The 14358-nt window shown below is 41.1% G+C and overlaps 1 protein-coding gene across 1 annotated transcript in view; it reads left to right on the forward strand.

The window, feature by feature from the left end:
* The first annotated feature begins 236 nt into the window (after positions 1 to 236).
* The window catches only part of MFSD14B (major facilitator superfamily domain containing 14B), a 123077-nt gene continuing 108955 nt past the window's right edge, over positions 237 to 14358 (forward strand). Inside the window, exon 1 of the mRNA XM_068974114.1 lies at positions 237 to 618. Within this exon, the coding sequence (XP_068830215.1) occupies positions 520 to 618 (99 nt within the window). The 5' untranslated portion in view covers positions 237 to 519. The remainder of the gene's footprint in view (positions 619 to 14358) is intronic.

Consider the following 14358-nt stretch of genomic DNA (forward strand, 5'->3'; position numbering starts at 1 on the left):
AGGCCAAAAGTACAGTCACTAACAATATACACGGACACTCTCACTTGTCCACACCAGCTCAGGAAAAAGAAAATACGATTGGAGGCCTTAGGTGATGACGCATTTCCGGCGCGCTGCGGAATCCGGAAGCCAAGGAGGCCCCGGAAGCGTGGAGGAGGGGCCTGAGGTGGGCAGGCGCCGCTGAGGCTTCAGGTGCTGGACCTCAGCTTCTGGCGGGAGCTGAGATCCGGGCGGAGGCCTCCTTCCCCGCGGCAGCTTGTGGGAGAAGCGGGGGCGGGGCGGGCCGGCCGAGGAAGAGGTGGGCAGCTACCTGAGTTGTGTTCGGTTCGGCGGCTGTGGTTGCAGTCGCGCTCTTGCTGCCTCCGCATCCCTCACAACCCACGGCCTTGCTGCTGGCCTGCCGCTTGACCTACGGCCGTTTTGGGCCCCAGAGCCCATGAGAGCGCGGGCCCCGCCACCGCTTTTGCAGCTAAGCTGTAATCCAGGGGCTCCCAGAGCCGGCGGAGGCATGACCGCAGCATGAAGGCGGAACCTCCGGAGGAGAAAGCAGCGTCGGAGGCGGAGGCAGGAGCCATGCCAGAGAAGCGCGCGGGCTCCCGGGCCGCGGGCGGCAACTCGGTGAGCGTGGGCTTGGAGGCCGGCCGCATCGCCCAGCCCGAAACCCGGAGTCAGGGGAGGTCGGGCCGTGTTCGCGGCCGGAGTCCAGGGCCACCCATTGCGGGACTGGGATCTGGTTCCGCTTGGGGGTGAGGCATTGACCGTCAGCTCGGCGCAGGGGCTCTGGCTCTCGGAAAACTTTTCCGACTCAGCCAGCCGACTTCATCACTGCTCTAGCGTTGCTCACCGCTAGATTAAAAATTAGGCGACTTGGTTGTTTCAGAAGACGCCCGATGTGGGATTGTGAATATAAGTAATGTGATTTTTTCAGAGTTCTCCATACACGTGACAGCCGGTACTGCTTTCATGGTTCATTTCTGGCTTGAGCCAACTTAGAAGATGTGCGGAGAGCATTCAGAACCTGCCTTGGGCCCTGGATCCTGGACCCGGAAGGTTGAGTGGATGCTGGGCAGGTCCTTCCTGTTCCTTCTTGGTTCTCTAGGCTTGTCGCTGCAGCGTTTGGTGAGCAGGATTTCAGAGGGAGCTGCCGATCCTAGGGTTCGGCTGAGGAGTTTATTCAGGCCAATCTCTTTAACAGTTTCACGTGAGATTCAGATGACTTCTGAAGCACTGGTTTTATTGGCCTGGGTTGGCAGACAGGCTGTGTTCGTGGCGTTTAGATGTCTGCCGGTGGAACTCTAAGCATAGAGTGTCATTTTTTAAAATATTTTTTGGAGTTTATTTTAGACAGGAGACATAGAAATGGTACAATGAATACAAACTAATGCCAACGAGACTTCCAAAGAAAAATAGAAACTTTAGGAAAATTAAATTGTATGCGATCGGCTTCGAATTTAATTTGCTTTTAAAAGAATGATAAATAATGTTGAAGACCCCCTCCTGCCCAAATGACTTTTTATTTTTGGAAAAACAACCCTTAAGGGTTCCTCATTTCAAAGATAAGATTTCTGGAAAGTGGGAAGGTTTTTCGGTAGGAGGGAAATTCTGTAGAATTGGGTTTTTCTCGTTTTGTTTTTAATTACATAAAAAGTAGACTTGTCTTCCTGCCGCTTAGAGGAGACCAAATTGCCAGCTCCTCCTCCTGTCTTTGAATCAATAGACCATAATTACTGACCATTGGCCAAGGTACCAAGCTTGGAGGTAGCCTCCTTCATCCTTTTCCATCTTTCATCTCATACATTAATAAGTCTATTTACGTTTACCAGGTAAAGATTTTAGGTTTTGTGTTTTTTTTAATCCTTTCTGCATTCCTGTGGTTCAGTTCCTCAGCATTTTTGAGCTAGATTTTGACTTTGATACTGTTGCTTTACCATCAGGTTGCTCTCCACCTTATTGATTAGTGGAATCAAGAATGTAAATATGATCATTACTGCTGTCCTTAAATATTTTCATTGGCTTTCCTTGGCTTATTGTATAAAAAAAATAACCTGACAACTTGACACATTGTAGCATAATGATTAGATGAACATGCTTGGAATTTCCCTTTCCACCTTTTATTACCTATATAACTTAGGGCAAGTTATACAACCTTTCTCAATATTTTGAACATAAATGATTGGTCAGAATGTATAAGTCATCTGTGACTGATAAAAAGCGTTCAGTTCTCTCCCATGTACTAATCTATACAGTAACTAGAGCCCAACCTAAAAATTAAAATTGCTAAGTTTAGGTGCTTAGAGCAGAAACTTTTGAAAGATGTGTAGTCAATGAAACTGATAGGAGTCTTGCTGCTAATTAGGAATAAATAGATTCCTGTCCAGTCTTTCCTTGTCTCTGAGGGTGCAGCTAGTCAGCGTTGATAAATTGCAGTGAATCCTGACAATGAGTTTTGGTGCTTGCTCTGTTTAGTGAGATCAGTAGAATGGGCAGGTGACAGAGGTCAGCCAGTGGCACGTTTTGTAATATGTGTGGCCTGGGAAAGAAGTGAATGCCTTGAATATCCTCATGTCATATGCCAGTACCCCCAAATCATAAGTCTTTCCTGCTTGTAGTTTCTTTCTAGGTTGCTAACAGGTGCTACATTCTTTGCCTCCACCCCGCCCCCACGCCCCCAGTTGTTTAGCAACTAAACAACAAGAATTGATTCATTTTGATGTGTTGGAATTTCCTTATACCTTGATTCTATAATAGTGTATTCATCGTTTCAGGTTTTTAGATTCTACTAATAATCACAAGCAAGACTGCCCATGTCCAGGGATTTGGTTGAACCGTTTTCTGTCTTGTTTGGCAAGAGATGTATTGACCTGAATAATAGAAGGGAATCACGTATTTATTCTAAGAGATCATTGCATTCTAGAAAAGGGAGGTGTCTGTAGCAAATAAGTTCTTGTTTCAGTGTCCTTTCTTTGCTCTGTCTCTCCCTAGTTGTATGTGTATGTAACACCTTGAAACATTGTGTCAGAATTATTTGCATTATCATTGAAAGCATATTTCCTGTTTCCAGGTAAAGGGAAATCCCTTTTGGAGTCATTTACCTTTGAGCATCTAATGAGAATTAAAGATTTCCTGCAAAGAAAATACAACTGAATTTTGCATACTAGGTATCTCACAGTGTTCATGAACTACATAGAAGCAAACTTTATGTCCACTGACAGATGAATGGATATAGATATTATATGTATGTATGGTGGAATATTACTCAGCTATAAAAAAGAACACATTTGAGTCAGTCCTAATGAGGTGAATGAACCTAGAGCCTATTGTGCAGAGTGAAGTAAGTCAGAAAGAGAAATAAATATTGTATATTAACACATGTGTATGGAATCTAGGAAGATGGTACTGATGAACCTATTTGCAGAGCAGCAGTGGAGATGCAGACATAGAGAACAGACTGGTGAACGCAGTGGGGGAAGGCGAGGGTGGGATGAATTGAGAGAGTGGCCTGGAAATGAGAGGGTAACAGGCAGGAAGGCCAGGGGTCTCCAAATGGAGGAAATAGCCTGCAAGTGTCAGACATTTTTATCTCTCTTAAGCGGCAGGAGGAAACAAACTAGCGATATTTTCTCCTTCTCTATACAAATTTAAAAGGAGGTTTCTCTTAAAATTCTGTGTTGCCATAATGACACCTGGTTTCACTTGAAGTTAACCATTGCCTTTTTCTTATGGAAATGTTTATCTTAAACTATGCTAGTGTACTATGCATTTACCCCAAACTCTGTCTTTTAGTTGGTTCCACCTTTTGGGCTTAGAACCTACTTGATAAACCAGTATGTTATACTGCGATATTGTTCCTCTAATCTATGTAAATGAAACTATTTGTATGGTGCTCTGCCCTTCTTCAAGATTCAAGTTAATCCTTTTATGGCCCAAGATAAACCATTTGGTGCCAAGATTATCCCAAAATACATCTTATGGGTGAGGGGCCTGGTGCCATTCTAAGTTTTGAGACATTCCTTTCTTTCATTAACAGACTGCTGGTGACTATATAACATCCAGCTGCAGACTAGCAGGGGGGAACTCTTTCTGCCCCCTTCTGATGCCTATGTCAGAAGCTTTCTCTATCTCCTTTATACTTTAATAAAACTTTATTACACAAAAGCTCTGAGCGATCAAGCCTCGTCTCTGGTCCAGGATTGAATTCTTCTCCGGGGGCCAAGAATCCCGGTGTCGTGATTGAACAACAACCTTTCAGAAGCACGTACCTCACCATGTGTTAAATAGACAGCCAGTGGGAATTCGCTATATGACACAGGGAGCTCAACCCAGTGCTCTGTGACAACCTAGAGGGCTGGAGATGGGAGGGAGGGAACACATGTATGCCTGTGGCTGATTGATGTTGATGTACCAGCACAATATTATAAAGCAATTAGAAGGAAGTGGCAACCCACTCCAGTACTCTTGCCTGGAAAATCTCATGGACGGAGGAGCATTGTAGGCTACAATCCATGGGGCCACAAAGAGTCGGACACAACTGAGCGACTTCACAAACTTAAAAAAAAAAAAAAAGCCAGTACTAGGATACCAGTTAAGATCCCTGATGGATGGCTTCTCAGGATCAGTGCCATTCTGGTTACATTCGATGTCTGTTTAGTTGATTTTCCTCAGATTGTTTCAGAGAGGGCCCTTGTAAAGACTAATTTTGATTTACAGGAACAAGAATGTCATATGGGCAAAATGGAAGTAATATCAAACAGCAGTTTGTTACCAAAACAGACAAACAAAGGCTGAAATCACTAGATATGTTTTGTTTGTAAAAAATTAAAGAGAGGACTTCCCTGGTGGTCCAGTGGTTACGATTCCTCACTCCCACTGTAGGGCGGCACTGGTTTTATCCTTAATCAGGGAACTAGGATCCTGTATCCCACATGCTGAGTGGTATAGACAAACACAAAACAAAAACAAAAGTGAAAGAGGTCCTAGGGACATTTTAGGGGAAATTTATCTTAAAATTAGCTTTTGGTTCTTAACACTATTAGGAATCGGTATGTCATTTCAGTAATAAAACAGTACTGGGACAGTGGTGCAACCAACCTCTGTTAAATAAATGATAGCAGAAAAAAGATTAAAAGCATTCATGAGTAGTTGATCTATTGCAATTTATGAGTAACTGCATCATGCTTTCATAGCAGAGACATTTATGTTTCATGTTTAGAATTATGCAGATGTCTAGACAGCTTTCTGCTATTAAGCCCAGTCTTTATCAGAACACAGACTTAGAGTTGTTGTTTTATTGTTCTTGGGCCTGATAAAGGCAGGATTTTTCAGAATTTGCTTCTTTGGGTATCTAAGCATCCTTTCACTCTGTTTGTCTTAACAGATTAAGTCTTTGAAGATAGGGACTACAGCTGTGTATCTTTTAATCTAAATATTTAGGGAATCATCAGTAAATGTATTCGGAGAAGGCAATGGCACCCCACTCGACTACTCTTGCCTGGAAAATCCCATGGACGGGGGAGCCTGGTAGGCTGCAGTCCATGGGGTTGCAAACAGTCAGACACGGCTGAGCGACTTCACTTTCACTTTTCACTTTCATGCATTGGAGAAGGAAATGGCACCCCACTCCAGTGTTCTTGCTTGGAGAATCCCAGGGATGGGGGAGCCTGGTGGGCTGCCATCTCTGGGGTCACATAGAGTCGGACACGACAGTGTATTAGAGAAGTAAATCAGTTCAGTCTCTCAGTCGTGTCCGACTCTGCGACCCCATAAATCGCAGCAGGCCAGGCCTCCCTGTCCATCACCAACTCCCGGAGTTCACTCAGACTCATGTCCATCAAGTCAGAGATGCCATCGAGCCATCTCATCCTCTGTCGTCCCCTTCTCCTCCTGCCCCCAATCCCTCCCAGCATCAGAGGCTTTTCCAATGAGTCAACTCTTCCCATGAGGTGGCCAAAGTACTGGAGTTTCAGCTTCAGCATCATTCCCTCCAAAGAAATCCCAGGGCTGATCTCCTTCAGAATGGACTGGTTGCATCTCCTTGCAGTCCAAGGGACTCTCAAGAGTCTTCTCCAACACCACAGTTCAAAAGCATCAAGTCTTCGGCGCTCAGCTTTCTTCACAGTCCAACTCTCACATCCATACATGATCACAGGAAAAACCATAGCCTTGGCTAGACGGACCTTTGTTGGCAAAAATAATGTCTCTGCTTTTGAATATGCTATCTAGGTTGGTCATAACTTTCCTTCCGAGGAGTAAGCATCTTTTAATTTCATGGCTGCAGTCACCATCTGCAGTGATTTTGGAGCCCCCAAAAATAAAGTCTGACACTGCTTCCACTGTTTCCCCATCTATTTCCCATGAAGTGATGGGACCAGGTGCCATGATCTTCGTTTTCTGAATGTTGAGCTTTAAGCCAACTTTTTCACTCTCCTCTTTTCACTTGCATCAAGAGGTTTTTTAGTTCCTCTTCACTTTCTGCCATAAGGGTGATGTCATCTGCATATCTGAGGTTATTGATACTTCTCCCGGCAGTCTTGATTCCAGCTTGTGCTTCTTCCAGCCCAGCATTTCTCATGATGTACTCTGCATATAAGTTAAATAAGCAGGGTGACAATATACAGCCTTGACGTACTCCTTTTCCTTTTTGGAACCAGTCTGTTCTATGTCCAGATCTAACTGTTGCTTCCTGAGCTCCATATAGGTTTCTTAAGAGGCAGGTCAGGTGGTCTGGTGTTCCCGTCTCTCTCAGAATTTTCCACAGTTTCTCGTAATCCACACAGTCAAAGGCTTTGGCATAGTTAATAAAGCAGAAATAGATGTTTTTCTGGAACTCTCTTGCTTTTTCCATGATCCAGCGGATGTTGGAAATTTGATCTCTGGTTCCTCTGCCTTTTCTAAAACCAGCTTGAACATCAGGAAGTTCACAGTTCACGTATTGCTGAATCCTGGCTTGGAGAATTTTGAGCATTACTTTACTAGCGTGTGAGATGAGTGCAATTGTGTGGTAGTTTGAGCATTCTTTTGCATTGCCCCTCTTTGGGATTGGAATGAAAACTGACCTTTTCCAGTCCCGTGGCCACTGCTGAGTTTTCCAAATTTGCTGGCATATTGAGTGCAGCACTTTCACAGCATCATCTTTCAGGATTTGAAATAGCTTAACTGAAATTCCATCACCTCCATTAGCTTTGTTCGTAGTGATTCTTTCTAAGGCCCACTTGACTTCACATTCTAGGATGTCTGGCTCTAGGTGAGTGATCACACCATCGTGATTATCTGGGTCATGAAGTTCTTTTTCGTACAATTCTTCAGTATATTCTTGCCACCTCTTCTTAATATCTTCTGCTTCTGTTAGGTCTCTACCATTTCTGTCCTTTATTGTGCCCATCTTTGCATGAAATGTTCCCTTGGTAGCTCTAAATTTCTTGAAGAGATCTCTAGTCTTTCCCATTCTTTTGTTTTCCTCTAATTCTTTGCATTGATTGCTGAGGAAGGCTTTCTTATCTCTCCTTGCTATTCTTTGGAACTCTGCATTCAGATGCTTGTATCTTTCCTTTTCTCAGTCAAGTTTAAACCAGCAATTATGACTATCAGTGAAATTAACTTGTTGCTGTTATATGATGTTTTGGTTGACTTTATAAAACAAATTGGAGAGTTCTACTTTATTCTCTGAAGAGTTTGTGTAATATTGAAAATACAGTTATAGAACTTTGTAGTTCTTCACTTTTTTGGACTAACGTAGTTTTAGAACAATTCAGATTTTCTGTTTGATTTTTTATTTTTTTCAGTTAGTTTTAGTAAGTTGTATTTTGCTAGGAACTTGTCCATTTCATCTAAAATTTCAGATTAATTGGCATAAAGCTGTTCCTAACAGCCTCTTAGGCTCTTTTAAATTACTTTTGGATCTTTAGTCCTTTTTTTTTTTTATTGCTGACATTGGTAATTTTTACCTTTAAAATACATTAATTCTCTGATGCCTTCTGGATAGTCACAAGTTTTTCAAATGGCAGTAATTTCATGTCTTAGTCCTATACTTCTGTATTATATGAACTACACTATTGAGGAAAACATTCAGTAGTGATGATAAAAGTGTACAACTGTCTCTGCTTAACAGGAGTATATATATTTTCCCACTGTCATATATGGGTATGAGAGTCTGACCATAAAGAAGGCTGAACACTGAAGAATTGATGCTTTAGATCTGTGGTGTTGGGGAAGACTCTTGAGAGTCCCTTGAACTGAAAGGAGATGAAATCAGTCAGTCCTAAAGATGCCGAAGCTCCAATACTTTGGCCACCTGATGCAAAGAGCTGACTCATTAGAAAAGACCCTGATGCTGGGAAAGATTGTAGGTGGGATGAGTAAGGGGCAATATAGGATGAGATGGTTGGATGGCATCATTGACTCAATAGACATGAGTTTGAGCAAGCTCTGGGAGATGGTGAAGGACAGGGCAGCCTGGCGTGCTGCAGTCCATGGGTTCACAAAGAGTTGAACATGACTGCATGACTGAACAACAACAAAGTGTTCAAATGTATGGATATATCACAGTTTGATTTTTCGTTCATCCCTTGGTGAAAATTTCATTTATCACCAGTTTTGGGCTGCTGCTGCTGCTAAGTCACTTCAGTCGTGTCTGACTCTGTGCAATCCCATAGACGGCAGCCCACCATGCTCCCCCGTCCCTGGGATTCTCCAGGCAAGAACACTGGAGTGGGGTGCCATTTCCTTCTCCAATGCGTGAAAGTGAAAAGTGAAAGTGAAGTCGCTCAGTCGTGTCCGACCCTCAGCGACCCCATGGACTGCAGCCTTCCAGGCTTCTCCGTCCATGGGATTTTCCAGGCAGGAGTACTGGAGTGGGGTGCCATTGCCTTCTGCAATGAGCAGTCATCAACCAATCTTTGTATGAACTATACTTTATTTTCTTTTAAGTAAATGTCATACTTAGGAGTAGAATGGCTAGAACATATGATAGGTGTATTGTTTTATATTTTAAGGAACTGCCAAACTATTTTAAAATTTTAATTTAAAGTTTTCTATTGCCACCAGACCCGTGCCCTTGGTCAGTCAATTTTTGCCCTTCTGTTAGATGTGTAGCAGTGTCTTACTGTGCTTTTTATTTTGCATCTTTCTATGGCTAATTTTGTTCAGCATCTTTCCAGAAGCTTACTTGCCATCGTATATCTTCTTGGTGAGGTGTCTGTTCACCTCTTATGCCTTTTTATTTGTTGTTTTGTGTTATTATCTTATAATAGATATATAATGTTTATTTATTTTTTTTTATTTGGGCTACAAGTCTTTTATCAGATATACATTTGCAAATATTCTGAGCAGAAGTTTTAATTTTGATGAAGTTTTAATTTTATCAGTATGTTCTTTTAAGGATTGTTTTTGTTTTCATATCTAAGAAATCCTAACTCAATATCACAATTATTTCCTTTTATATATTTAGAATCTTTTTAGATTTTATAGTTAGTTTTATGACCCATTTTGAGTTAATTTTTATACGGTGCAAAGTATGGATGGGAGTTCTTTTTTTGTATATGGCAATGAATTATTGTATCATCTGTTGAGAAAACTTTATTCATTGAATTGCCTTTGTACCGTTGTCAAAATTCAGTTTTCCCATATGTGTGTCCGTCTGTTCTGGATTCTCTATTTTGTTTCATTGATCTGTTTATCTTTACATCAATACCATTCAATCTCTATTACTGGAGATTCATAATAAGATTTGAAACAAATCGAGTTTGTCCTACATCCTTGTTCTTCTCTTTTAAAATGATTTTGGCTATTCTGTTGTCATGTCCAACTCTTTGTGACCCCACGGACTGCAGCATGCCAGGCTTGTCTGTCCTTCACTCTCTCCCAGAGTTTGCTCAGACTCATGTCCATTGAGTTGATGATGCCATCCAACTGTCTCATCCTCTGTTGTCTCCTTGTCCCCCTGCCCTCAATATTTCCCAGCATCAAGGTCTTTTCTAATGATCAGGCTCTTTGAATCAGGTAGTCAAAGTATTGGAGCTTCAGCATCAGTCCTTCCAGTGAATATTCAGGGTTGATTTCCTTTAGGATTGACTCGTTTGGTCTCCTTGCTGTCCAAGAGTCTGTCAAAGTCTTCTACAGCACCACAGTTCAAATTCTTTGGGGCTTGGCCTTCTTGATGGTCCAACTCTCACATTCATACATGACTACTGGAAAAACCGTAGCTTTGACTATATGGCCTTATGTCAACAAAGTGATGTCTCTGCTTTTTAATATGCTGTCGAGATTTGTCATAGCTTTTCTTCCAAGGAGCAAGTGTCTTTTAATTTAATGGCTGCTATTCTGAGTCCTTTGCATTTTAGAATTATAAAATCAGCTTGTCAGTTTCCACAAAAAAGTCAGCTGATATTTTCATTGGGATTGTGGCGATCCAGAAAATCAGTTTAGAAAGAGTTGAAAACGTATAGATCCATAAACAAGGTACTCTCCATTTATTTTATATCTTTACTTTCTCAGCTGTGCTATATAATTTTTAATAGTTGTTTTGTGTCACTTGTCACACTCATACCTTATGTGTAATGTAAACGTACTATGAAAGTGAAGTGTAAGTCGCTCGGTTGTGTCCGACTCTTATCGGACTTACTATAAGATAGGACTTAATATCTTAATTTTCATATATAACATACAGTGGTGTTCATTATGTGTATCATTGTATGTTATATTCCTAGTACTTATAACTGGAAATTCATACCTTTTGACCTCCTCATGCAATCCCTCCCCCCAATCTCTGGTAACCACAGATCGGATCTCTTTTTCTATGAGTTTGTTTCTTTGTTTTTGAAGTAAAACTGACCTGCAACACTGTAGGAAGATCCCTTGTAGAAGGGAATGACCACCCACTTAAGTATTCTTGCCTGGAAAATCCCATGGTCAGAGGAGCCTGGCAGGCTGCAGTCCATGGAGTTGTAGAGTTGGAACGACTGAGTGACTAACTCTTTTTTTCTGTATTGTATTTGCTGATCTCTTAAGTTTTAAATGCATCTTAGCAACCCTGCGTTTTTATTCCTGCTACCCTGCACTTACTGTTTTTGACGTTCTATTTTACGTCTTTTTGTTTTCTATATCCCTTATGTGCTTATCGTAGATAGATGATTTTGCTAATTATTGCTAGCTAATTTTGCTAATTATCCCTACTGGCTTTATACATGGCTTATTTATTAGCTGCTTTGTGTTTATCTTTACAGATGAGATTTTTCCTTTTACGTTTTCTTGTTTCTAGTTGTGGCCTTTGTTTTCTCGATTAGAGAAGTCCCTTTTAATACTCTTGTAAAGTTGATTTGGTGGTGCTGAACAAGCTTTTGCTTGTCTGTAAAACTTTTGATCTTGCCATCAAATCTGAATGAAATTCTTTGTGGGTCTTTTTCCTTTCATCATTTTAAGTATTGTGCCACTCCCTTCTCATCTGCATAGATTAGGCTGAGACGTCAGCTGATAGCTTTATGGTAGTTCACTTGTGCTTAATTTGTAGCTTTCGGTATTCTCTCTTTATTTTTGCCATTTTAATTACTAATTATCTTGGTGCGGTCCTCTTTGGGTTGACCATGTTTCAGATGTCCGTGATTCCTGGACTGTGTGGGATGTCTATTTCCTTTCCCCAGTCAAGGAAATGTTCAGCTATTGTGTCTTCAAGTAAGTCTTTCTTTTCTCCTTTTGGGCCCCTGTAATACTTGTGTTATAGTATGCTTGATGTTGTCCTAAAGGTCTTTTACATTGTGCTCTGTTCTTTTTGTTCTTCTTCCTTTTTTTCAGTTGTGCTTTAGTTTTTTGTACTACTCTTTCAGCTTGCTGATCCATTCCTCTGTACCATTCAGTCTATTGTTGATTCCTTCTAGTGGATTTTTCATTTCATGCATTGTATTGTTCATCTCAGGTTGGCTCTTCTTTATATTTGCTTGCTATTATATATGCATAAAAGTTAAACTCTTTGTTAAACACAATTTTTTAATTTTAATGGAGTCCACCATAACTTTCTCTTGCATGGATGGTGATGATAGTGTGTATACAAACTTATCATGAAACTAAGGGACCTAATTTTGGAGTCTGTGATCTATGTCGAATTACTTTAAAAAAAAATTCATACTGTATATGTATACATAACATAAAAATTATCGTGTTGGCCATTTTTAAATGTATGGTTCAGTGGCATTTGAGTACATTAGAATTGTTGTGCAACCATTACTATTGTCCATCTCCAGAACTTTTCATTATCCCAAACTGAACTCAGGCAGTACCCATTAAACTATTAACTCCCCATCTCCCTGTCCTCCCAGCCCCTGGCAACCACTGTCTGTATTACCTTGACTACTTTAGGTACCTAGTATAAATACAATCATACAGCATCTGTCCTTTTATGACTGGTTTATTTCACTTAGCATAGTCTCTTCAAGGTTTCTCCATGTTGTAACATGTCAGAATTTCCTGTCTTTGTTGCTGAAAAATATTCCATTACATTCATATAGCATATTTTGTTCATACATTAATATACCAGTGGACAGTTGGGTGGCTTCTACCTTTTGGCTGTTGTGAATAATGCTACTATGAATGTAGATGTAAATACCTCTTTGAGACCCTGCATTCAGTTCTTTTGCATATAGAAAGTAGAATTACTGGATCTATAGTAAGGCTTGGAGAACCTCACTCTGAAAAGGACACTCAGGGACAGCCTCTAGTGGACTGACAAAATTTATTATCCAATTGGGTAGTTTTATAATTTTTAGGGAATAGAGCATAAGGCTGACTTGCACATAGCCATTCTAGATAAACATTAAAACATTTAAGCATAAAATACAGTTCCCACCGCCCAAGCCATAACATAGCTTTGGCGAAACCCTAGAGAGAGTCTTATCATAAAACAACAGTCCTTGCTCTCAAAAACAGGTGGTCAAAAAAAAGCCTTCAAATGCCTCAAGGCCGGGCATATAACCCTTCGTTATCCGTTCCCAGCCTTGGGCACTCGGTAAATGCTCATAACCCTTTGTTATGCTCTTCCCAGCTTCCAACCTTCGTCATGAGTGGAGCAAATACATTTTCAGTATTTGTTCAAAGCCTTCGAGCTCCTCCACACTGGATCTATTTTAAGTTTTCTTAGAAACCCCATACTGTTTTTCACAATGGCCATAGCATATTACATTCTGACTAACAATGCACCAGGGTTCCAATTTCTCTATATCTTTGTCAGCACTTGTTATTTTCTGGTTTTAATTTTTGTTTTTCAGTCTTAGGCATCCTAATAAACACAAAGTAATATCACATTTTTCTTTTGGTTTTCATTCCCTAATGATTGGTAATATTGAGCATCCCTTCATGTATTTATTTCTTGTTGCCCAATTTTTGATGTGTGTGTGTGTGTGTGTGTTCTTGAGTTGTTAAAAATATGCTCTGGATATTAATCTCTTATCTGATATGTGATTTGCAGATTCTCCTATGAGTTGTCTTTTCCTTCTGTTAATAATGTCCTTTCATACAAGGACATTAAATCCAACAGGTTTGTACTTTTTTTTTTTGAGCATAGTTATTTTTATTTAGAGTTTTAAGTGAGGCTATCAACATATGGATTTACCTTACAGCCTTGTGATGGTTTTTGCCATACATGAATCGGCCATAGGCATACATATGTCCCCTCCCCTGAACCCCCCACTTCCCACCTTCCTCCCCATGCTGTCCCTTCAGATTGTCACAGAGCAGCGGAGAGGTTTGTGTTTTGATCAAGTTTAGTGTATCTGTTTTTTTCTTTTTCTCTTGGTGTTCAGTTCAGTTCAGTCGCTCAGTCTTGTCCAACTCTTTGCAACCCCATGAATCACAGCACCCCAGGCCTCCCTGTCCATCACCAACTCCCGGAGTTCACTCAGACTCAAGTCCATCGAGTCAGTGACGCCATCCAGCCATCTCATCCTCTGTCATCCCCTTCTCCTCCTGCCCCCAATCCCTCCCAGCATCAGAGTCTTTTCCAATGAGTCAACTCTTCCCATGAGGTGGCCAAAGTACTGGAGTTTCAGCTTCAGCATTATTCCCTCCAAAGAAATCCCAGGGCTGATCTCCTTCAGAATGGACTGGTTGCATCTCCTTGCAGTCCAAGGGACTCTCGAGTATCTTCTCCAACACCACAGTTCAAAAGCATCAAGTCTTCGGCGCTCAGCTTTCTTCACAGTCCAACTCTCACATCCATACATGACCACTGGAAAAACCGTAGCCTTGACTAGACGGACCTTTGTTGGCAAAGTAATGTCTCTATTGCCAAGTGCAATGTCATGAAGCTTTTGTTTTGTGTTGTCATCTAAGTTTTATAGTTCTAGCTCCTATGTTCAAGGCATTGATCCATTTTGAGTT

The sequence above is a fragment of the Capricornis sumatraensis genome, chromosome 6 (assembly GCF_032405125.1).
Source record: "Capricornis sumatraensis isolate serow.1 chromosome 6, serow.2, whole genome shotgun sequence".
NCBI lineage: Eukaryota > Metazoa > Chordata > Mammalia > Artiodactyla > Bovidae > Capricornis > Capricornis sumatraensis.